The sequence below is a fragment of the Zootoca vivipara genome, chromosome 16 (assembly GCF_965207765.1).
Source record: "Zootoca vivipara chromosome 16, rZooViv2.hap1.1, whole genome shotgun sequence".
Lineage (NCBI taxonomy): Eukaryota > Metazoa > Chordata > Lepidosauria > Squamata > Lacertidae > Zootoca > Zootoca vivipara.
This window is the reverse complement of record NC_142599.1, coordinates 3,256,306-3,281,287: the sequence shown is the minus strand read 5'-3', so window position 1 is coordinate 3,281,287 and position 24,982 is coordinate 3,256,306. Positions and strand designations below refer to the sequence as shown.

General features: G+C 46.3%; 1 protein-coding gene across 27 annotated transcripts in view; it reads right to left on the bottom strand.

The window, feature by feature from the left end:
* The window catches only part of NCOR2 (nuclear receptor corepressor 2), a 361,690-nt gene that overhangs the window by 151,724 nt on the left and 184,984 nt on the right, over window positions 1-24,982 (bottom strand). For 23 of the 27 annotated variants that reach the window (XM_060269894.2, XM_060269902.2, XM_060269904.2 and 20 more), the window contains 6 exons: window positions 24,401-24,467; window positions 20,072-20,244; window positions 18,446-18,539; window positions 16,565-16,743; window positions 12,169-12,223; window positions 8,202-8,300 (listed from right to left, as the gene is read on the bottom strand). In XM_060269894.2, the coding sequence (XP_060125877.2) occupies window positions 8,202-8,300; window positions 12,169-12,223; window positions 16,565-16,743; window positions 18,446-18,539; window positions 20,072-20,244; window positions 24,401-24,467 (667 nt within the window). Of the gene's footprint in view, window positions 1-478; window positions 763-8,201; window positions 8,301-12,168; window positions 12,224-16,564; window positions 16,744-18,445; window positions 18,540-20,071; window positions 20,245-24,400; window positions 24,468-24,982 lie in introns of those variants that run through there. The other 4 variants (XM_035099475.3, XM_088659405.1, XM_060269897.2 and 1 more) reach the window with 3 other exon arrangements.

Sequence of the window (24,982 nt, the reverse complement as noted above, 5' to 3'; positions counted from 1 at the left end):
CACGGCCCAAGCGTACGAGGAACACAGTTCCCAAACCCCAACCGCCTCTCTCTTCATCACCCTGCTCCAACCAACTTTCACGGCTGCGAGGTTTTGGCGGGAAGCAGCTGAACAATTGGGGAGGGGAAAGAGAAGACTTTGTCTTTTTATGCTTCTTCACTTGGGAGAAGTTTCCACAGACAAGACCCTCAAAAGACACCCCTCCCCTCCCCAACAATAGGCAAGGGCCCCCTTTTAAAAGCCTGACACCCTGGACCAGCCAAGGAGGAGGGGAGAAGCACATCCCCATTTGGCTCTTGAGGCAAAGAGGACTTTCCTCGAGCCTTTGTGGAAATCTCCTGCCAAAAGCTCCCTCGCAGCAAGGTCTAGGCCAAGTCTGTCCAGAGCACCGGACGGCCTTGCCTTCCCCCGGAGAACCCCGTCTCCCGACAGAAGTGCTTAGCTCCCAGCCCTGCTGTCCCAGAGAGCCCCCCATCACCTCCTCCTGGTGCCCCCGGTGCCTTTTCACAGCTCGGCCATCCCAGCTCGGCGTGCCTTACGCTCTCCGACTCAAATGGCTTCCTGGCGATTTGCATAGTTGAGCCGTAAACCAGCCACGGCATTCCTGTTATGATTTTGCAATCTACTGGAATAACACGGTCGCTCTCAGTCGAGCCGATGAGTCATGAGCTATAAAACCACAGCCCTCGTCACCGGGAGCTTGCAGTGTTGGCTACAGCCTGTGATTAATATCGGAGGATAACAAACTCAACCCTGCAGCATGCGTGCCTCCTAATTTCTCCCTCCCTCTCTGATTCCTAGGCTCTCGGAGGGTGCCAAGGTCTGAGTCTCTGTTGCCCTGCCAGGACAGGACACAGGCAGCCACGGTAATTCTTCAAGACAGTTACCCAGTAACACACAAATGAAAAAACAAACAAACAAACAAATGGATGTTGGTTTGTCTGTGTGACTGACCAACACTTGCTTTTTTAAACTTCTGGAACTCTGGCTTTTAATCAAAATCAAACACATGTACATGCTTTGTTCCGGGGACAAAAATAACCTTCCATCAGAACACACCACAGATCTGCTCCAGTCACAAAATGGGTCTGATAGGGGTTGTTTATTTGGGTTTTTTGCTTCCCATAATTCCCTCTTTGATGACAGAAACAGCTACTAGGCCATTTGCCCAGTTCGCCATGTCCCTGGACAACAACCAGGGCAGGATTTCCTAGAGGGATCCTTGGCCAGCATAATCACAGAATTGCAGAATTGGAAGGGACTCTGAGGGGCATCTAGTCCAGCCCCCTATAATGAAGGAACCCCAATTAAAGCATCCATGACAAATGGCCATCCACCTTCTGCTTAACAACCTCCAAGGAAGGAGAGTCCACCACCTTCTAAGAGAATCTGTTCCACAGTTCTTGCCGCCAGAGAGCTTTCCCTGATGTTGAGTCGGAATCTCCTTTCATGTACAGTGGTGCCTCGCTAGACGATTTAATTCGTTCCACGGGTCTTTTCTGATAACGAAAAATTCGTCTAGCGAATCCCATAGGAATGCATTGAATTTTTTTTTGCCCATAGGAACGCATTAATTGAATTTCAATGCATTCCTATGCGAAACCGTGATTCGCTAGATGAATTTTTCATAAAACGAATTCGTCTAGCGAGGCAACCTCCGCTCGAAAAATCCTTCCGTTAAGCGGAAATTTAGTTAAGCAGGGCATTCGTTAAGCGAGGCACCACTGTAACTTGAAGACACTGGTTCTGGTCCTACCCTCCAGAGCAAGAGAAAACAAGCTTGCTCCATCTTCCATGTGACAGCCCTTTAGATATCCTCTCGGTCTCCTCTTTTCCAGGCCAAATATACCCAGCTCCTTCAAGCACTCTTCACAAATCTTTGTTTGATATTTGATGAATTATTGTATTTTAATGTTTTGTTGGAAGCCGCCCAAAGTGGCTGGGGAAACCCAGCCAGATGGGTGGGGTATAAATAATATATTATACTAGCTGGCCCGGCCACACATTGCTGTGGCTCATCCATGTGATTTCCCCCCACCCTGTCCCGACCCATGACATATCACGCCCCTCCTCCCCCCACCCCTGGCTCATCCCTGTGACCATCCCACCATGTCCTGACCTATCCCATTCCCTCCTCCCCCCAACCCCCACCCAGGCAAGTCAGTACCTCCATTTGGCCTAGTCTGTAAAGGTTTCGGCTTAGTACCATATATTGCGGCGTATAAGATGACTGGGTGTATAAGACGACCCCCAACTTTTCCATTTAAAATATAGAGTTTAGGATATACTCGCCGTATAAGAAATACGACCCGGCATGTAAGACGACCCCCGACTTTTGAGAAAAAATTCCTGGGTTAAAAAGTAGTCTTATACGCAGGAATATACAGTATGTAAACAGGAGCCGAGTTGCTGTTGGGAGGGAAGGATTTATAGGTGCAGAAGCAGTGTAGTCGCCGCTAGAGGGTGCTGGTTTGCAACCTGGTTCTTTTCCCAGCATGCATTTTCGTCTGAGTGGTGTGTTTTGAAACACGGGGTTTTGGGGGTTGTGACATCTGTCTTTGAAAATGGTACGGGGTCACTCTCATATTCGCATGTGGCATTGTGTCAAAATTTGAACGCAATCAGTCAAGCGGTTTTGGTGAAAAGTGGATACTAACGGACATGGCCAGTTTACATTTATATAGAGATTGTTGTTGTTGTTGTTGTTGTTGTTGTTGTTGTTGTTGTTATTATTATTATTACTATTATTATTATTATGCTCCTGGCGGGCCTTACTAATCATTGCAAAGTACAGAAGACAATGTGACTTCTAGTGTACACAGAGTCATCTGGGGCCCTACTTTTTTTTTTTAAGGATATTATATACAAGAGGCAGCAGGAAGCCATGTTGCATAGGGAGGTGTTCAGAGGAACACAGCAGGTCAGCTTCAGCTTTACTAGGCCCTCTGCTGCCTCAATTGCCAGCATCCATTCCAGCTGCATGAGTGGGAGAGGTAGGATGCAGGACTGGTCCATCGCAGGAAAACCGGCTCCATCCCTAGGCTCCTCCTGTCCTTGAACTGTTTCCAATCCAGCTGGTCATTTTAAGAACTGTTCTTTTAACTTTTAAGAACTGGTGCCTGAGGTTGATTTTTCTCCCCCTTCTTCTCTCTCCATCCCCCTTCCTTCTTGTGTTGTGTCTTTTAGGTTATAAGCCAGGGACCGTCTTGTTTTAATCAACCGCCTGTAAACCACTGTGTGAGAGTTGGTGGCTGAACAGTTAGGTACAGATGTTACAAATAAATAAATGAGCAGCATCAAGTACTTCCATGGGAATTGCTCAGGGGGGCACAGCTAACTGCTGCGCTGTTCACATATTCTGCAAGAAAAGGCATGTGATATTTAAAAATCCAAGTGCTGACACCTGGCCTGCCTAAATCTAAAGGCCTGGTGCCGCCTATCCATCACAGCATTTGTTGCTGCACTATTTCCCCTGAAGAACACCCGATAGCCTGAAGAATATGCCATCCTGAACTACAATACCCCCACCTCATACCATAGGCAGGTCCATCTAAACTAGGGGTGGACAAGCCACAGTTCTAATTCATGATTTCATGAGTGTGACAAGGTGGGAGGGAGGTGAAGGGGTGGCAGAAAAAGTGACGGCAAAAAGGTGTGTCTGTTTTTACCTCTGGCCCCAACTACACTGGTACCTCTACTTACGAATAACTCTACTTACGAATGTTTCTACTTACGAATGGAGCTCCGTCCGCCATCTTGGATGCGGTTTAGATAGGATTTTTTCTACTTACGAATTTTTAGATAGGGTTGCTTCTACTTACGAATTTTTTCTCCCAATGCATTCCTATGGGATTCGACTTACACATTTTTTCGACTTACAAATGTGCGTTCGGAACGCATTAAATTCGTAAGTAGAGGTAGCACTGTACTTTACACCTGGCCCCTCCCACCACTGGCACATGCCCCCAGTAGATTATCTGCGGAGGGAATGCTGTTTTCAGCAGATTTCCAGCCTCTGATGGAAACCTTTTATTTATAGCAGGGGTGGTTAATTGTACCTCTGGGGTCATCTTTTCCCATCAATCAGTAATGTGGGTTTTCTAGAAAATTATTAACTGTAAAATTTCCCTACACAAATTGGGGAACAAAGCAGGAGAGAAAGCTGTTGCCCACTGCCCCCACTACTCCCCAATGTCTTTCTTGCAGGTGTCTCACAAGCATCTGGCTGGCTACTGTGAGAACTGAACTAGGCTATTTGCACAGAGGAACTTGAATTCGGGAAAAATTCAGTTTGCATGGAGGAAATTTTCTGATGCCCTAGTAGGTGATTTAATTTGGCATGCTTATTTTACATGTATTTAGTAAACAAAGTTTTTTTTTCTTTATTTGGTAAACAAAAATAAAAGCTGGTGTAATGTTGTGTTTGCAAATGGCATCCATTCACTGCCACTAATGAACTTAGGAAACGGATTTTTTTTCCATGGAAATATTAAGCAATGGAAAAATTGCCATGTTAAAAAACCTTCCACCCCACAACACTGAAAGCATCTAAATGTTACTTTAGGGTGACTGGCTTATACAACAGTGACAGATGCGAAACAAGGCACTGCTGAGTGGTAAGACCCAACCAATTAGACTTGGGACAGATAAGAGGAAGTACTTCTTTCCACAGCACACAAAATTCACTACCACAAACGTAGAAATAGTCAACAACTTGGATAGCTTTAAATGGTGGAAGATTTATACAATCTGAGGAGAAACCAGAGTATAAATGAGAAGTATATCAGCTCCTGGTCAAAAACCATGGCACATAAGGCCTCTTCAATAGGTCTTTCACCATCTTTTCTTACCCACCTGGGTATGATACTGCCCTCAAAACTGTGAAACAGAGGTTATGGGATATTGCCTTTAGTGATTTATGATCTTGCTCACATGTGACCTGTGGCCCATCTGTGTCAGGAATCCAATACCTACATGGTTTTCTGTTATCTCCCTACCTTAAGAATTTGACTGTATCTCATTACTACCATCTGTTTTCTAAAGCCAGATTAAATGTTTTCCCTTCTGAAGTGCTGAGGGGAAGATTGGCTAGTGTCCCATACTAAGATGTTCCCCGGATGTTGAATGTATGGAACACATTTTTTTGCATTGTAGTTTAGACAGCATCCAATCAATCCAATACTAAAAGAACAACCTGGAATGTCAAGGTTCTCCTTGAGGATAAGTTTGATACTATTACATTGTCTGTAGCAAAATCGTCTCAGAGGCAGCAAAAATCAGAAATCAGTATCCACAGGCTAAAGTTCCTCTTATTGGCTAGCAAGGCCGATTTTACACCTTAATAACTGTTGATATTTACTACTGTTGTACTGTGTTTGGGTCCATGGACTGCAATAAGGCTGTGTGTGTGTTCTTTAAATGGGGATAAGGCTACTAACCGTGTGGTCATATGCTTGCTCCAAAGTCAAAGGCAGCCTGCCTCTGAACACTAGCTGTTGGGGAACAACAGCAACCACTTTGAGATGTTTTAAAATCAAGTAGTATATAAATTTTATGGAATAAATAATAAATGTTTTTCTTGCAGGGTATCCAAGAGACACCTGATTGGCCACTGTGCGAGCAGGGTGCTAGATTAGTTAAGCCATTAGACCTGATTCAGCAGGCCTCTTCCGATACTCATACAATGCTGCTTTGCCACCAGTTTTAATAATGTTTTGCAAACATCTCTGTAGTAATTCCCCCTCTTGTCTTCCTTCCCCTCCCCACCCCCCGCCTCCCCACGTTGTGCTGTGACATGAAGTTCAGTCTCTCTGCTCCCTTACATGGTATTGCTTTCCAACCAAATCTGTTTTTGGGAAGCTATTCTTAAAAGCAAGCTAACAACCTACTTAGCCCAGAGCCAGCCCCAAACAGTCCAGCATATTGAGGTTGGAAATCAAAACTGCACAGCCCCACACCACGCCGCATATGCGTGTACACACCGCCCAACAGACATGTGGCAGGATATTCCAGAAAGTTTTCCTCCACTGAAATAAATGAGAGCTGGGTCAAAGCATAGTTGAACTGCTCAGCTGCTTCTAAGGAAAAATAAAAGTACTTAATAGCTCGGGTTATAAAATAATGCACACCTCAAGCAATGTCAGCCCAGATAAAAAAGTCTTTGCCTATTTGCTGAAAGATGACAAAGGTGCCAAGCAGCCCAATCTAGGGAGGCTCTGCCATCGCCAGGATGCTGCCACCAAGAAAGCCCTTTTGCCAGTGGTCACCTGCTTCAGATAACCTGCATTGAGTTTCCTTGAAAAAATGGTGCAGAAACTGCAGAATTTTTAACCATGTCTGGGCATTTTAGCCACATCACACCAGTGCTTTGTCTTTGACACTGGTTCCCAGTCTGTTTCCAAACCCAATTTAAAGGTAGATTTTCATTGTAAAATCCTCCATCACTTGGGACCAGGTTACCTGAAAGATCAGTTTCTCCTGCACATGCCCACCCAAACATCTAAAGTGGAGGTTACCACAGCATGGCTAACACTCTACTCTGACTTCGTTTATTTGAAAGAATTTCGGAACTGCTGAATATTTACAAACTGCTAAGCAGCGTACAAAAAAATAACATAAAAGCAATAAAACAGTATCATTAAAAGCACATAACAGGAATATAGAAACAGGAATTCAAAGATTAAAAGGTTCATAACACATGAAAAGCTTGGACAAAAAAATCAGGGCTGTTTCACAAGATGTCCAAAGCAACTAACAGATGATGTTTCACATAACAGAAGATGCTTCAGAGCTGGGACCCTGGTCATGCAAAGAAGGTGCCCTGCCAACTGAACAATGGACCTTCTCCAAGGCCGATACTGCCTACTCCTAAAGGCAGAGGCTCTCCAAGGCCACGGGCAGTGGTCCTACCCAGCCCTGCTAACAGAGACCTCCTTGAGTGGAGATGCCAAGGACCAACCCTGAACCTTCCATGTGCCGAGCAGGTGCTCTATCACTGTGCTTGTGGGCCCTGACCTCCCTGCCTCCTACCCACTTACTCATTTTATGGTATGAATGGTTCACGTCTACACCAGTTTTCAATACAGTTGCAGGCCCCATTCAAGTTGCTGGCTTTAACCTAGAAAGCCTCACACAGTTTACTGCACACAGCACAATATACATAAAGCCTTACAAGGCTGGGGACCCCAGTACTTGAAGGAACACTCATTTCCCCATAGAAGGCCCTAAGATCATCTAAAGAGGCCTGCCTCCAAGGGCCCATGCCCACTGAAGATCGTGGGGTGGAGGCCGCAGCAGGAGAGGGCCTTTTGGGTGGTGGCTCACCACTTATGAAATGCTCTCCCCAAGAGAGTGTGCCCACCTGGTGCCCATTTCCACATCTTTTGGGTGTCACCTAACATTTCTCCCAAGCCTTTTAATAACTCAGGCTTCATGTGTCAGTCAGTGCTTTTATTTATTTGGATTGTTCAATTTGATGGAAATCATGTTTGCACTTGAGGTGGAGATTTCACTGTTTGTCTTTCAGAGTTGCTTTGCTCTATTTATTGTATATTCCATGCAGCATATACTAGATGTATTAATTTTACTGTTAAGTCTTCGGGGACTTCAGCATAATGTGACTCAAACTTGGTAATAATACTAATTTGTTTTGATTTACTCAGCCTGTGCCTATACAGATTTCTTCCCCACAAAGACAATTATGGGATTGTAAGCAACAAACAGCCCCATTCATACTAGCTAAATTCTACCTCCATTGTTGGGAGGAAATTTAATAAATAATAGTAATAATAAATATGCCTCAAAATATCAGTTGCTGGCAATCACAGGTGGGGAGAGTGCTATTGTGCTCTGATTCTGCTTCTGAGATACCCAAAGGCATATGCTTGGCCACTGTAAGAACAGGATGCTGGACTAGGTAGGCCTCTGGCTTGATCCGGTCAGATTCAGCCACATCCGCAACTCTTGGTGACAATTATTATTCAGAGCAAAGCCATCCCAGATTCAGTCTCTGGCATCTCCAAGAAAGGCTAGGAATGTTCCCTTGTCTGAAAAGCTGAGGAGCCACTGTCAGTCAGTATGGTCAGTACTGAGCTAGATGGACCAAGACACCTTCCCATGTTTACTTCCACATGGTCAATGCATGACAAATTAACAAAATCTCCATCACATATGCTCCACAGGACCACCTCTGCCTTTCTTACCTGGTTCTTTCCACGCCTCCGGTAGTTCCTTCTAACCAGGTTCTTATAGTTCTCATTCTTCTTGGTCAGGTAATAGTAGAGGACGCAGTCAGCCACCGTCTACAAAAACACAGGATGGGGACAAGAGTTAAGGTGGATAACTGGAGGACTAAGGTAGTTGTGTGTACATTGAGCAATGAAATGCATAAACAGCAGCAGCAGCTAGACCACAGAACAAAATATTTATTCTTCATTTGTAGGTTTACAAACCACTTAACAATCAACAAAGTGGAGCATTATAAAATAAAATAAGATAAAACAAGTGTTGCATCTGCAGCCCTCTGAAATCAGTTACCTGATGGCATTAGGTAAAAACCAATCATTCTGAAGTTTTGGCATTTGTGGAAGATATTATTGTTTAAGAAGGCTTTCCCAGAAGTGTGACCCATTGTAAAAATGGTTTTATTGCTTTTCATTAACTGATCTTGTAATCTGTTGTTTGCACTTAGCATATGTTATCTCATTAATCTCTTACAACAACCTGGCAAGGTAGGTCAGTATCATTGTTTCCAGAGTGAAGTTAGAGGGCTGAGATGGAGATAAGCAGCTTTCTGAAGGTTATCCCATGAGTTCATGGCAGAGATCTGAACTGGGAATGTTCCTGACAACTCATTACTCTAGCACCATATCTGTGCTTTCAAACCCTTTCTCATTTTACTATCATTTCCAGCTACATACAGATAAACAAGGATATAATATCACCATGCTGAGAAAAGTATGACCTCACATTTCAATTGGTATTACAGTGGTACCTCGGTTTATGAACACAATTGGTTCCAGAAGTCTGTTCATAAACCGAAGTGTTCATAAACCGAAGCAAACATTCCCATTAAAAATAATGGAAAGTGGATTAATCCGTTCCAGACGATGAAAAACACCCCCTAAAGCTTCAATTTAACATGAATTTCACTGTCTGCCAAGAGGTTTCCGAGGCCTATGGAGGCCTCCACGGAGGCATCGGAGCGTCCGCGACTGGGACGCAGCCACAGAAGCGCTCCGATGCCTTCACAGAGGCTAACTGCGTCTCTTTCAAAGCGGGTGGGGGGTCCCTTTGGAAGCGCTTACCTTGCGCATAGAAAACAGCGGTGAGAGGCTTGGCTGCGCGGCGGTGGCGCTCGCAGCTCTCCTTCCCTCTCTACGTGGTGCCAGCCGGGCGACCTTTCTCCTCAGAGCAGCCGCTACCACCACCAGGCGCCAGGACTGGCTGGGGTGGCTCGAGGTGCGCCGGTTGTGCTTGGAGCGGCGGCGGCGGTAGCAGCGGCGGCTTCTCTCAAGCCCGAGCCTCTCCACTCTGCAGGGGCTCAACGGTGAAGGCCCGGCCTCGCTTCTCTTGACCCCTCCGCGAGGCCGGGCCTTCACCGTCGCGCTCCTGCGACGTCTCTCCACCTTCGCCGTCCGCGAGGCCGGCTCAAGAGAAGCGGACCTTCGCCGTCGCGCTCCTGCGACGCCTCTCCACATTAGCGCGACGGCGAAGGTGGAGAGACGTCGCAGGAGCGCGACGGTGAAGGCCCGGCCTCGCGGAGGGGTCAAGAGAAGCGAGGCCGGGCCTTCACCGTTGAGCCCCTGCAGAGTGGAGAGGCTCGGGCTTGAGAGAAGCCGCCGCTGCTACCGCCGCCGCCGCTCCAAGCACAGCCGGCGCACCTCGAGCCACCCCAGCCAGTCCTGGCGCCTGGTGGTGGTAGCGGCTGCTCTGAGGAGAAAGGTCGCCCGGCTGGCACCACGTAGAGAGGGAAGGAGAGCTGCGAGCGCCACCGCCGCGCAGCCAAGCCTCTCACCGCTGTTTTCTATGCGCAAGGTAAGCGCTTCCAAAGGGACCCCCCCACCCGCTTTGAAAGAGACGCAGTTAGCCTCTGTGAAGGCATCGGAGCGCTTCTGTGGCTGCGTCCCAGTCGCGGACGCTCCGATGCCTCCGTGGAGGCCTCCATAGGCCTCGGAAACCTCGGGTTACTTACTTCCGGGTTTCGATGGTTCGTAAACCGAAAGTTCGTAACCCGAGGTGTTCGTAAACCGAGGTACCACTGTATAGTATTGTGACACTGTTCCATTATGCAGTAAATGTCAACAAGTCTCCATCTCAATTCCTTGATTGAAAATGCTAGCATCCTTGTTTCAACTATGGGCCAAACATTCTCCAGCAATTCCTCTTGCAAGGGTCAAGGTTCTAATTTCCAATTCTGAGCTAACGGTGTATTGAGATTCCTGTATTGTAGGGGTTGGACTAGATGACCCTCAGGATCCCTTCCAACTCTACAATTATTTGATTCTATGATAGAGCTTTTACTGCAATTACAAAGTCCCTTTGCTTTGCTTCAGAGTCTGCTTTGATCATCTGCAAAACAGATGAGTGTCAGGGAAGTCCCAGCCATCCTATCCTATGGCTTGTGAAACCTCTGTGACACCCACTACCCTCTGTAACCAATACATATTATGGGCCATCCCACACATCACCACCCATCCTCCACAGAGCAACAGCTACTTTCTGTTGCAACTGCCTCTGTCTCTCTCTCTCTCTCTCAGCTGATATGTGCAGAGGCAAAAGACATCTGGTTAGTCAGTTTCCTTTATTGAGAATCTCTCCCTCCACCCTCTCCCAGTTGGGGCCATAGGTAGAGAATTAAAGGGAAGAAACTCTGCATCGAGAAATCACAATATAAAGTGTTAGAGAACTGATACATGCCCTTAAGTGAATTGCATCTCTGCATTCTGGCAGAGAGTTCTATTTCCAGCATTATGGAAGACTGCACAGGAAAAGATGCAAGGACTGACCCCAGATGACTGGAGCAACTAAAAGCAAAAGGGGGGAGGAGGGGGAGGAGCAGGAGAAGTCTATCATCCTTTAGCTTCAGTGGAACACTACATATAACCTGCCATACAACTGTCAGCAGCCATTATTTCCACCCATTAAGCTTGCAAGGTGGAACACACTTCACTTTCAGGCTGATGCATCCAGTTTCCCGCTTTCGGGAGCTGTCAACTGCATTCCAATCCCAGCGTGCTGAGGAAAGGGCAGGAAATCAGCTCCTCAGTGGTGTTTGGAGACTTGACAAGTTATACTTCAAGAGCAAAAAGGTTTTCCCATCCAGCTTGCTAGCAGATTAGCTCAAAAGAGGGGTATGTGCACCCAAAAACACACAGATGAGTGAAAATAATGTGCATTATACTGGGTATTAGGAAAATTGCTTTTGCTAAAATGTGTAGTCTGAAATTTTTCATATAAAAATACATATAATAGGAGAAACAAGTATAAAGCCACATTTGAATTTTATGTAAGCTAGCTAAATAAATAGATAAATAAATCACAAATGCTACAAACTGAATTTAATATTGGAAAAATAAAAAATGAGAGATCTGTCCAGCCTCAAGCAGCTTCACCAGCCCTCTACCTTTCTTTGTGTCTTTCCTGTGTGACAGGATTCTGCCCCTTCCTGCTTGATTCAAAATGCAGTCATGCTCAGTTGCTATTCTGGCGAGGTCCACCTCCAAGCTAAATCATGCTTTTGGATCCTCTGAAGTGAATGCATAACTAATCTGTGTTATACATACATACACACTTAATTTTATTTATATACTGCATTTCCATAGTTCATGCTTGAGGCGGCTTACAAGAAAAAATATGTAAATACAACATAACAAATGTAGCTGTAAACATTAAATATATACAACCAAACCCCCAAATCTCCACACAAATCTCATAAAGATACACACACACACACACACACACCACCACCACCACACCACCACCACCAGTGAGAATTACCTCCCCACAAAACAATACTCCATCCAGCCCAATAGTCTGCTCAGCAGCCTCAACCCATATCAGGTGAAAAAAGGCCTGCAGGGGAAGAGCAGATCTTCCAGGACTCACAGCCAAGATGCAATCTAGATGGAACAATTTGGGCAAGAAAAGAAATGGGGGAGGAAGACTTACTTTCCGTTCCAGAAAGGAAGCGATGAGGCCAAAATTCTTTGGATGCTGCATGAACCTAGAAAACGGAAACAAGAGGGGCAGGGGGTGGAATTAAGAGGCAATTATAAAGGGTGTTTCGCTTGAAAATCCTGATTGAATTTGGTCAAAGAAACAAAGCAAAAACATTTGTGTTTCCAGCTGGTCCATGTGCTGATCATAGGCCCTTGCTCAGCAGTGGAGAACTGTTGGCCAGTGGGTCTAATCAGACCCCCCCCCCCAATACCTTCCCATTTGACCCGGAAGGCCATTCACCTGCCTAACACCTGATGCCATATGTAGGTTTATCAGGTCTCTGCCTGTATAGTAAAAAATGGAGGTGGTTGTTGCTGTTGCTGTTGTTGATGGTGAAGATGATGATGTGTGGGCTGATGTGTTGGCATGTTGTTGGTGCGTGGCAGGTAAGGGCACAGCTGTGCCAGAATGGAGTTTGCAGGCACTGCCAATCAGCTGAGTCAGTGTCAGGGGACCACCAGGGTCAGCAGGGAGCCCAACGGGTCGGTGGATGGGCTGCGAGATGCTGCTGCCTCAGAGCATTGGCAGGAAGGTGGTGCCGAGGCTCCCACAGCGGTGAAGAGCCAAGGGGACACTGACAGCTCACAGAAGAATAGAATAGAATAGAATAGAATAGAATAGAATAGAATTTTATTCGCCAAGTACTTACATACTTGGAATTTGCTTTGGCTAATTTTACTTTATACAACTTTATACAAAATATCTGTTAAATATCTGTATGAGGATCGGAGTGTGCAGAACACTATTTGAGCCACTCTGACTGCACCTGGAGCTTTTGCCTTCTGTCCCTGTAGTGACTTCAGAACAGGTTGAGGTGGTTGTTGGTGCCTCTGGCGCCGAGTGAATTGCTCTAGTTGATAATGCTTGACTTTGCTATAAAACTGATTCAGTTCGTTTGCCGATTTTTGACTCTCCGGAGCAGAAGAATATGTTCTCTTATATTCAGTAAAAGAATATGTTCTCTTATATTCAGAAATGTTCTGTAAATTCTTCCAAAGAGTAGCTGAGACATGTTTGAGAAATGAGTCCAAATCATAGGTTCGTTTTGCCACTATAATCTCCTTCGTCAGTGCGCTCCTAGCTTGGTTGTACAAATTTCTGTCTCCTTTCCTCAAACCCTCCTCTTTAGCATATTGGAGTTTCCTTGAGTTTCCTTGATTAATAAGGTGCAGATCATCCATTTTATTGTCAAGTGTGTCAAGATTTGAGAGGTATATTTGAGAGAAGCAGTGGGGAAGATCAGAAGTGTCGGACCTGAGTGGTGCAGAGGGAGAAGTGTCAGAAATCAGAGAACCTGCTCAACAGTTTAGCAGTTCTTGGGGGGGGGGGGAAAGCTATGTTCCCGCCCCTTCACCCCAGGAGCGCAGGGGGGACAAACGCAGGGAGCAAAGGCAGAAGCTGAGGGCTTCCAGGTTCCTGTCATGTTGGCGCCAATCCAGACATGCGCCACTTCCGGATTCTGATTCGGAATAGAGAAGTCATGGACTTTTTAGCTGTGTCTTGTACACATGTATATAATAAAACTCTGTAAAAACCAGCTACAGAGTTTGAAGCCTCTTATTCATGAGAAGCCTACAAGCACCCTTACAGTCAGTGCTTGCAAAGCTCTTTTCCCCTTGCTCACATGGTTTGATCTGAAACCATAAGGGCAGAAACGGGTCACTGATACACACATCAAGTGATTGACAGGTGGGTGGTAGCCCCACCCACCTGTCAAGCTTGGCCTGAAGGGGTGGAGAAGATAATGCCTGGATCTGCTGCCCACTCCGGATGGTATTTATTTTATTTTATGGTTTTAATTTGTATCCCACCCTTCCTCAAGCGATTGGTGCTGTACTCCCTAACAACGGTGTTAGGCTCTGGGAATGTGTGCAAGTCCTGAACCAGGATGTCTGGCCACCAGGATTCCAGACAGTATCTTGTGCACCTATAAGCCTGGCATACTAGCTTCTGGGCTTCAAGGGTGCCATCTAGGCTACGGGTTTAGCCAGCTGATCCCAAAGGTCAATCCCAGCGCACAAGAGCCCCATATAGCCCAGGCCTCAGAGTTAATGCCTCATTTCAAGCACAATCAGGTCCTGCTTACAGGGCTTCCCAGAGGTCTCTGCTTGGCCACTATGAGAACAGGATGCTGGACTAGACGGCCCTCTGGTCTGATCCAGTTGCAGGGATAGTCTTGTGAAGGGGAGGGACCACCATTCAGTGGAAGAGCATCTGTATTGCATGCAGAGCATCCCAGGTTCATTCCCAAAATCTCCAGGTAAGGTTGGGAATATTCCCTGCCCAAAACTCTGGGGAGCCATTGAGAGACAATACTGAACTCCAGTGCGAGGCAACTCCCAATGCTAATGCTATCCCACAGTATCTTTTCTCCTAATTGCTCCCTCATAGCATCATCTTCACCTGCGCTGGTCTTGAACCCGCCCTTTCGTGCTTCAGAACTTGATCTTCTGCCCAGCGCAGACTAGGGCCTCCTTCTGGACCTCAGATACTCATAGCTGCCAAGTTTTCCCTTTTCTCGCGAGGAAGCCTATTCAGCATAAGGGAAAATCCCTTTAAAAAAGGGATAACTTGGCAGCTATGGATACTAATCTGCCTTCCCTGGAACCTGCCTTTGCCTGATCTGGTCCCAGTTTCTGCCTGCTGAGCTGACAGCCAGTTCCTCTGGGCCTTGGCACTTGACAGTCTGAGTAAGGCTGCTGCTAAGGCACCTGGGGACTCCAGGCAATGAGAAATAAACCCTGCTCTAATCTGCATACCGTAGTCCTGGCCTAGTTTCAGTCTCTTTGTCATGCTGGTGTGGGACAGGTGACTAAGAAATTGTCTTTTTTACACCGGACTATAAACAGGTGTAGTGCTAAATATAGCTGGACTGAAATTATAATATTAAGTGATGTATACTAGTTTACTATATTTGGCAATTAAGACATATAACTGATGCAAAATCAATGTATTCATTTTATCCTGATACTATAGTTTTCATGTAAGTTCATATCAAGGGTGGCTAATTTGTTGGGTTCAAGAGCCACATTTGCTGCTGGTCAATCCTCAGTACCACGTGTCAACAGTGAGCGGGACCCAAGTCTGCACAATCACAGTCACACGCACAATCACACACATGCACAATCTCTCTCACACACACACATGCAGACACCTCTTTTTGTTTCTGAAGCATTCCAGCCTGTTAGCAGTGGTGTCTTGGAAGAGGGAAAAGAAGCATCAACAAATTTGTTCGGGGCAGATAGGCTACTTAAAGTTTGTAATAAAATTTAATATGGAAAACATTAGCATTCGGTGCAATTTTTGTGCCCCAAAACGACTGGAATTCTTGAGAAGTGTTTAGACCTTTTGTAATGGGTTTTATGGTGGGAAACAACTACTGTCGTTGGACTGTTGTATTTATTACAGGGTTTTTGCATGTGCCTTCTGCTCATCCTTTCAGCAGAAGAGGTGCTTTTGGTAGTTCGACTACCTGCAGAAGTTCAGGGTGCGATTGCCCAGTAAAGCACATTCTCTGCAGAAGCCTCTAAGTCAGGGGTCAGCAAACTTTTTCCACAGGCGGCCGGTTCACTGTCCCTCAGACCTTGTGGAGGGCTGGCCTTATATGCAGTTTGCTGCCTGCCTCATTTGCCAAAGGGCTGGTGGGGGTGGCGTGAAACGGGTTTCCTCCCCACCTAGAGAAAGAAGGCGTTGCACTTACCTCCCCAAGGGCTGCTGCCGCCACCACCACCGCTTCTTCTTCTTGTGAAGCGGGTAGGCAGAGCAAGCTTGTCTGCTCCACTCTCTGGCCCACAGGAGCACAAGGGCAGTGGCAGCAGCGGAAGAGGCTGAGCAGCAGCGGCACTGCCAATCAAACCAGGTGCGGAATTTGAATGGCAGGTTTCTCCCTGCGCCATGCTGAGGTAAACCAGGCACGGTGTTTGATTGGCAGAGCCGCTGCCGCTCGCCCCCTTCCTCCCGTCACCATCGCGGGCTCCAACTTTGCGGCCCGGGCTGGATTTATGAGCCTGAGGGGCCACATCCGGTCCCCAGGCCTTAGTTTGCTGGCCGCTGCTCTAAGTTATGGAAATCCTTCCCCACAAGGGTGCATCTGACAACTTTACTGCTCTGCAAATGCTGAAGAAGCACCTCTTTATCCTGAGAAATGTGCTTTTAGAACCTGGCAACCTTCTGATCTGTTTTAATTGTTTTTAATACTGAATTGTTGTAACCTGCCCTAGGACTTGCTGGTAAACGATGGCTAATAAATTTCATCGTTGTCATCACCATCTTGAACTGATGAGTTTTGCACCTTAGCCCATAAATAGATGTGACTACGAATGGGCCCCTCCTCAGCGCAACTCACTTTTCTCGGAATGTTTCTTTCTCCTGCTCGCTCCACATGTTCATCACCTGCCGATCTTTGTACACCTTCATGGGGTCATCCATGAGGCCATTCATGTTAATGAACTTGATGCGTTGCTGCTCAGCATCATACAGCATGGGAGGGATGACGGCAAGCTGTCGCATCTGTTTCTCCAGATTCTGGGCAGGGAAAGCAGAGGAAAACAGGTCTCACTGAGAGCAGTAAAGGAAAACTGACCCAAGAATGAAGAAATGAAAGACCAATCTTCGCCAGCCTCCAGGTGCTTCGGACTACAACTCCCATCAGCCTCAGTCAGCACAGGATTACAAAACACCTGGTAGGCACTAGGTTGGTGAAGACTGGTGTAGGTGCTGCACAGAAGGAAGTTACCAGGGAGAAGCCAGGAAGTGATGCACTACATTCAGTTGAGGAAAGCTGCTGCTGCGACCAAGAGAGAGACACTGCATCTCTCCAAAAAGGAAAAGCTTCAGCATCAACTGAAAGATGCTGTCTGGATTGTCGTTCTAGAGCAGTCATCTTCAGCTTTCAGGTCACCTGGGGGATTTCATAGCACAGATGGCCTTGGGACCTGGGTCTCCTTGGACATATTCAATATTCTAAACACTACACCACTGACTCTCTAACTAGGGAAGGTGTCTGGGAAACTGAGGGCTATAGTGGTCAGGTGGGAAGGGGATAGAGCAGTGGTTCCCAATTAGCTAATTACTGAGGGCCCCCTATTTTTCAAAAGCCAAGCTAAGGACCCCTACTTTTGATTTTGATAACTCTATGGTAGTCACCTCTGCAAAGCAATTTTTTAAACAAAAAGTGGGGTAATAGGCAAAGGGTTTTTGGTATACTAAAAAACAGACCATAAAATCTGTGACATTTCCATGCAAAAATGACAAAAAATAGTTGGAGGGGAGGCAAGGGATGGGGTTGCGGACCCCCTGAGTGATTTTTGCAGACCCCTACGGTAATTGGGAACCACTGGGCTGGAGGATGGACTGTGTGCCTAGGCCAGCAATTGTTTGCTGCTCTAGAGCTGGGGTGGTCAGTCTAATGACCTCCCAATGTTGATGGGCTCCAACTCCTATCGTAAGTGACTGTGATGGTTGGTGAGCACTGTAGTCCAGCACCATCTAGAGGGCACCATGCTGGAGAAGGCTGTTGTAGAGCCTCAGCTCTACCAGCGTGAAACAATTCTCCCTAAGAATGCACATAGAATATATATCAGCATTAGGCACACTTAGGGAAGACAGGACTGTCAATGGATATCAGTTATGACAGTTCTCTGGAACACTCTGTGTGTTCAGGATACTGGGGCTAGATAGATCTTTGCTAGTGCCTTTTTATGTTCTGATGACAGTAATTAGGGAAGGCACAACCTACTTACACTCTGACATTTTTATCTTGCTGATGCCCAGCAGAGTTCAAGAGAGCACCAGAATCTCAGAGGAAAGGGCACCTGACAAAGAACCAATTCAGGAGCCCCCTTTTAGAATGACGTCACTGAATCTCATCAGCAATAATAGGTAGCATCAACTGGCAGACACCACAGAAGCTAACAGACCCAGGAGAGGGAGGTAGGGAGGTAGGGAGGTAGGGAGGTAGGGAGGGAGGGAGGGAGGGAGGGAGGGAGAAGTCTCCCTAAGTCCCCGTTTAGGGTCCTGTCCAATCCATCAAGGCATCACATTCCCCAACACAAGACAGTGTTTGCTAAACACAGCTTGGGCTGAAGCTAATGCAATTTGGCAGCAGCGTCAACAGTAAGTTCCAATGCCAAGGTCTGTTGTGGCTGCACTGGTTTCCCCAGAGGAAAGGAAAGAGAAGAGAAGGAGAGAATGCAAAAGGAAGAAGAAAACCGTGATCCAGCCTCACCTCTTGTTCCGAGAGCCCATCAATAATTTCTGACACCTCGTGTTCGCTGCGTGCCGCAGACATGGAGAGGCCACTGCCCCTCTGTCCTACCCTGCTGGGAAACGGCAAAGAAAGTGCTGAAAGATTTATGCTCCATTTTGCACTTGGCAATGTATCTTCTTAACAATTACTGTGGCTGCTTGCGTGCGATGAAACAAGTGCCACGCAAAGAGTGGAGAGGTCAAAGCTGGGAAAGGTGGAACACACACACACACACACACACACACACACACACACACACACACACACACATGGCACGGGGCACAACAAGAGAAGAGCAAACTTTACTGATAGCCCAGTCAAAGAATCAGAGAGCTGCCATGCAGATAAAACCAGCATTGAGGACTGGCTTTGGAGACTTTTTCAACATAGAGGTGATGGCACATCACTGCCACAAGCTGACACCTGTGATGTGGCCACAAGTCTTGCACATGCCACAGTATGTATCCAGATCCAGCTATTGCAACTGGAGCCACTGAGTGGGTGAAGGAGGCAGTGTACTTGGAAAGCCAGCCTGGATTACACTGGCTCATTGGTGTGGGTTTGGGGGACGGAGACCATTGTACAGATGTGCTAAACCAGTGATAGCCAAATTCCTGAGCTTTCAGGAACTGGATCAGACCTTTCCCAGCCAAAGTGCTTGAGGACTACATCACCCTTGGCAACAGAATTCACTGCCATGGGATGCAGAGGTGCCCACTAACTTAGACGGCTTTAGAGAGGAGATTAGACAAATTCACAGAAATATGTCTGTCAAGAGCCACAAGTTATGATGGGTGCACATTACCTCCATCAGAGATAGTATGCCTCTGAGAACTAGTGGCTGGAACAATGAGAGCTGAGAAGGCTCCAGCACTCAGGTCCTCCTTGTGGGCTTCCCAGAGGCATCTGGTTGGCTCTAGCGAGAACAAGATGCTGAACTAGCTGGGCCTTTGGCCTGATCCAGCAGTGCAATTCTTATGTCCATACAATAATATTTTCCCCTCTGGTTTTAATTAGAAGAAATTAAATATATTTATTTTATCTAGAGAGGATTTGGGGCAAGGCGGTGGTGGTAACTGAAGGGGAACCCAAATGATTTGGTGCAGGGTCAACTGAGAATTTTATTTCGTATTTGATACTAACTTTTGTGTATACTTTTTTCAAACTCTAATAAAATTTATTGGGGGGCGAAAATATTTGTTGTTGTTGTTTTAAAAGGAAAATAACTGGGGGTAAACAAACTGGGGGAAAATCAGATTTGGGTTCATCTGGGACATGGTGCAAATTGGCTAAAAAAATATATCAGCTGATTTGGACTAGAAATTAGTTGGCTTGACTTCTTTGACATTTCAATTCTGAATTCACATCTATGTGCTTAATAGCATATTAAAATTCTATGCAAATTTCTGCTCATGGACTTCTTCCCCAAACCATTTTAGCAAGGCTGTTCCCTGGAGGCCAGCATTTTCCACACAAGGAAGTGGAGGGAAAGCCCCTTTTTACCACAAGACATTCCTCTCCACCAGAAACTGACATGCCATCTTCAGTGCCAAAGGAATCTTAATGCACTCCTGCCCACACACACTTGAACATGTCTCCACTAACCTCTGCATGCGCTCTTGGAGTTCCCTCTGTTTCCTGATCTCTGGGAACTGCTTCTCATAATATTCACGTACTTTGCTTTCCTTTGCTCGGCGCCGGGGGTTGTTTTCTATGCGCTCCACTTTCTTTTCCCAGGCTTCCATAAGCTGGTCATAGCGCTGGCAAAATTTCTGTTCCTGAAACGGTGGGTTTTGTGGGGAGGGAGAAGGTGTGTGTGTGTGTGTGGAGAGAGAGAGAGAGAGAGAGAGAGAGAGAGAGAGAGAGAGAGAGAGAGAGAGAGATCAAAAATGGTCCCTTGGGAGTCCACTTCAAATACCTTCTCACACCTCAGCAGCAAGGTCTCAGAGGAAAATTAACAATGATTCTCAGTGCAAAGTTACAAAACTGAAGAACATGGTAGGGAAGATAAGCCATACAACAATCTCCTCATGTGCTCAGTTTATGAAACAAATCTTTATCATTTGAGATCTGGTGATAAATGCTTCTGGAAGGAGGGGAAGCTGCTAATGAAATGTGCAGTCTGGGAAGATCTAGTCACTGAGGAACAAGATGTGGCGAGGGTGGTAATCACCTGAGACAAAGATGATTGTACATTAGGCAGGTGAAGGTACATTAGGCAGATAGGATGGGGAAGCCCCAAATTCTGTCCCTTGAGCTCGAGCTTTTAATCAATTGAGCCAACTGATTAAAAGCTGCTGCCACAAATGCATGAATGAGGATATAAATGGGTTTTGAGCCCAGACTTGCGGGAAATCCCTGGGAGCTTTTCAAGGGGGTCCATAATGAGAAGATCAATTATAATAATAAATTATACGCCACCCTTCCTCCCAAAAGAGCATGGAGCAGCAAACACACAAATGACAAAACACTTAAAACATATAAAAATAATTCCAGTACATATGGAAACTAGGAAAGAGGTTTTTCAGAAGCCAAAGGTCTTCGAGGTGCTGAAAAGACAACAGAGATGTGGCTGTCTAATGCTTAGGTGTCAACAAGCAGGTGCCGCAACATTAAGGATCTGGTTCCTATTTTGTGAGGAACAGACTTCCTGATAAGGAGGACGTCCTGATCTGCAGGAGGCCCTCCCATGAAGAGTACAAATCATGGTGGTCAAACCTAAAAATGGCATTCTAGAGCTGGAAAAGGGACAGAAAATAATCAAGGGCTTGAAGCAAATTCCCTGTGAGGAAAGGTTGCAACTAGGTTCCTGAATTGCAAAGAGATTGTTGTGACAACTGGGGGTTCACCCTGAGACATTTCCCAAACCACTCTGTGGGGGTTCTGGAAAAGGCACAAAGGGCTTCCTCAGAAGGCAAATGAGTGTGGCAAAAGTTCTTGTTAGTTTTGAAAAGCACTGCAGTTTTAAGCAAACACACACACAATTAATCAAAACAGGAACATATAAATAATGAAGTACATAGAAATGCTTGTCATTTCTGGATGACAGGTCTGCAAAAATGCTGTACAATACAGTTCCTTAAGTAGATAGAATGAGAGCAGGAACTTTTACCACCACCTCTTACACACAGAGAGAGATTCACAGGAGTATGACTCAGCTAGCAAGAGGCAATGGGGGGTGGGCTGAACCAATTGTCCAGAACCCAAGAGGAAGGCATGCATTAAAAACATCAGCCTCATGAACTGGCAGGCTTCCATGCCCACCCCCCACCCCCACCCCAAAAAGACTAAAGGGAGGAAAAGGAGGAACCAAGAATGTTCAAGTAAGTCCCTGCAGTAATCCTCTTAGGCCTCCTGGAATTACTCTGGTCTATTGTGTACCGCAAAAGCATGGCCGAAGCTCTCTAACCGTGAAGATAAGCATGCAAAATCCATCTGACGAGAAGGCCACAGCCATTTCCTGTCAAGCTTGAGCCTCTGTATTGCAGTCTTCACTGCACAGGTCCATCCTTAAGGACTGTCTGGAAGTTTCCAGGTGATTCCTCTCACCTTTATCCATGGATAGTTTGAGGCCAATGTTCCTGAGAAACCATTCTCCCCCTCACAGCTTCCATAGATGTGCTGCTTTTTAACCTTGAATGGCTCAAGCCTTACATTCCTGAGAGACCACTGCTCCCCTCACAATTTCTACCGTCTGTGCCAAATAAACAAAACAGCTTTCCGCGTGGCAAGTACCAAATGGCCTGGGCATGCAGATTGGCATTTTCTCCTTAGGTGCTTCTTGTCACTCACATCTTTTCCTGCTCCTTTTTCATGGCCAACAGCAATATGCTTTGAATGCCAATTGCTGGAAACTGCAGGAGCGGAGAGCACTGTTGCAGTCAGGTCTTGCTTGTGGAATTCCCACTGTATGGAACAGGACACGAGGCTAGATGGGCCACTGGCCTGAACTAGCAGGCTCCCCTTAACTTCTTATGTTCCTTTGGCCAGAGTTCCTATTATGCAAGATGTGAATAAACCTCTGCAGGTGGCAGACTGGGGAAAGGTATGGGTCCACTCATGGGGATATTATGGAAAATCTGACCCACAGGGCAAACTCCATTGTGAAGTTCACCAGAGGACACCTTGCCAAAGGCACAACTTGTATGCTGTCTGTGTAGCCACACGGAGGTCAAAACGGTCTCAAAACTCCCATCATCTCTGACCACTGCGCATGTTAGCAGGAGCTGATGGGAATTGGGAGTCCAGGAACACCTGAGAGGGCAACAGGTTCTCTGCCTGCCATAAAGAAACAAAGACCAGATTGACAGCAACTCACAGAGCAGCACGGGACAGGATTAGTCACTATAGCCCCAAATGCCCAGGTAGGAAAGTTTGGCCTGCCCAAAATGAAACAAGCAGCACTTGGTAATTTCTCTGCTTCATCACCCTAGTGACAAAGTGCCTGTATTTGAAAGAGGGGTGCCTTCTTCTGCAAAACAAAGTCAACCCTTTCATTTTAGCAACAGCTTAGTGGCTTCTTGAGACAGGTCTAGATCCAGCCAAGAACGAAGTGCCACTCTACTCCAGCTGTGCTTGATGCTCAGCCAGGAAGAGAAATATAAAATAATTCAAGTTTGAGCTCCCAATTAATCCAGCTGAGGATTCAGTCACTTTAGCTTCTGTTTAGGCTCAGTACCTTGAAACACCAAGCATCCATCTGACAAAACGAGTGTTCCAGCCAAACAGCATCTCCTCTGCTAACTAGTTAAGCTCTGAACTGTAATCCCTTTAGAATGATGATTTCAAAATAACTTCCAAAGAGCTTTAGAAGTAGCGGCGGAAAGTGGAACAGACCCCAGTTATGCATCTTGTCAAAACGTTTAAGATACTGGCATGTCTCAGTCAGTACTGCAAGGATCTGTGAGTAAAAGGCTGCAAGGACCTGGCCAGATTCTTCAGAAGCTGTACCCAGATCTAGGCTTAAGAACACAAGAAAAGTCCGACTGCATCAGGATAAAAGCTCATCCAGCCCAGCATCCAATTCTTACAATGGCCAACCAGATGCCTATAGGAAGTTTGCAAGGAGAACCTCAGTACAACAGTGCTTTCTCCTCTTGTGATTCCCAGGAACTGGTATTCAGAGGCATAGTGCACCAGTGGAGGCAGAGCATAGCTATTGTGGCCAGGAGCCACCGATGGTTGAAGGGTTCGGAGAAACTGGAAGCCAAAGGAACTCAAAACAGGTGGCAGCTGGGGCCTTAAGCGCAGGGTGCAAAGGGTCCTACTCAGCTGACCAGGCAACCCCCCTCGAATTTGACCCAGGGATGACCAATCCAAAGACATCATGTTGCCTGCCAATCGCACAGGCTGTTATTGCACAGCCTGGATTCCCTTCGGTTCCTCAAGGGGGCGCTGAATCCAGAACACGAACAAAGTTCCAGGTAGCTCGCCAAGAAGGGTGCCTCCCCACAAACTAGCAGTGTAAACAGAAAATGGGGGGAAATCATTTGCATGGACTGTTGACTTCATGGCCCCACTTTATTCTCCCTCTAGCAGCGCTCATTTATAGCACCAACTCCTTCCAGTTTTAATTATGCCCCTTCTTTAAACACTTAATTGATGAGAAGGCTGCAGGCAATGCTTTGTCTGGTTATTTCAAAAAAGCAAAACTCCCCTCCACCTGCTTTCTCTACCTGTCCATTTCCCCTTGCCCTCTCCATCTACTTCCTCTGGCCTGCTCTGCACCAGACTTCCTTCCCCAGGGATCCACTTTGGCTACCACCTACTTCTTTCCTAAGCTCTCTTCACCCCTGCAGATCAACACATCTCAGTGCCACAGTGGGGTAGAAGCTGCATCCTCCAGGATCTGCATAACTGAGTTGCCAATAACTCCACCCTGGATATGTTTGTTTTTTAAAGGAGTCCCACAGAAGCCAATGGGGCATCACTTACCCACTGCTTGCGAGCATGATTTCTCCTCTTGAAGTATAAGATCAACTTCTTCCGCATTGCCTGGTTTCTGCAAAGGAGAAGAAAAGGTAAGATTCTGTTGAAGTGCCTCTCTCTCCTTCTCCCTCTCCATCTCTCTCTCTCACACACACAGTTCTAGCATCACCTGCTTCAAAGTCAGCTTTCAAGGCTGACCTCAAACTACAGCACTTCCAGAACAGTGGAGGTGGTTTCTGCACAGGCAATATTTAACATTTAACTTCAGTCTGCAAGGTAATTGTTCACATTGAGTTTTCTCCATGCCATGATCCTCAAGAGACACAAACCATGCAGAGAAAGTTCCAGCAGCACTTTCTCTGGCCCACGTTTTAAACAGCTGCAGAAGTTTAACTGAGCACGTCCTACAGGTACCTGTCATGTGCAAATTGCTCATCTATAGATGGTTCACACGAAAGTGGGAAAAAACACATGTCCTTTGGAATTACAGACAATCTGAAGAAAATTTCCCAGCACAACTTCAGTGTTATTATTTATTAAATTTGCATACCGCCCTTCATCCGTAGATCTCAGGGCAGTTCACAACAT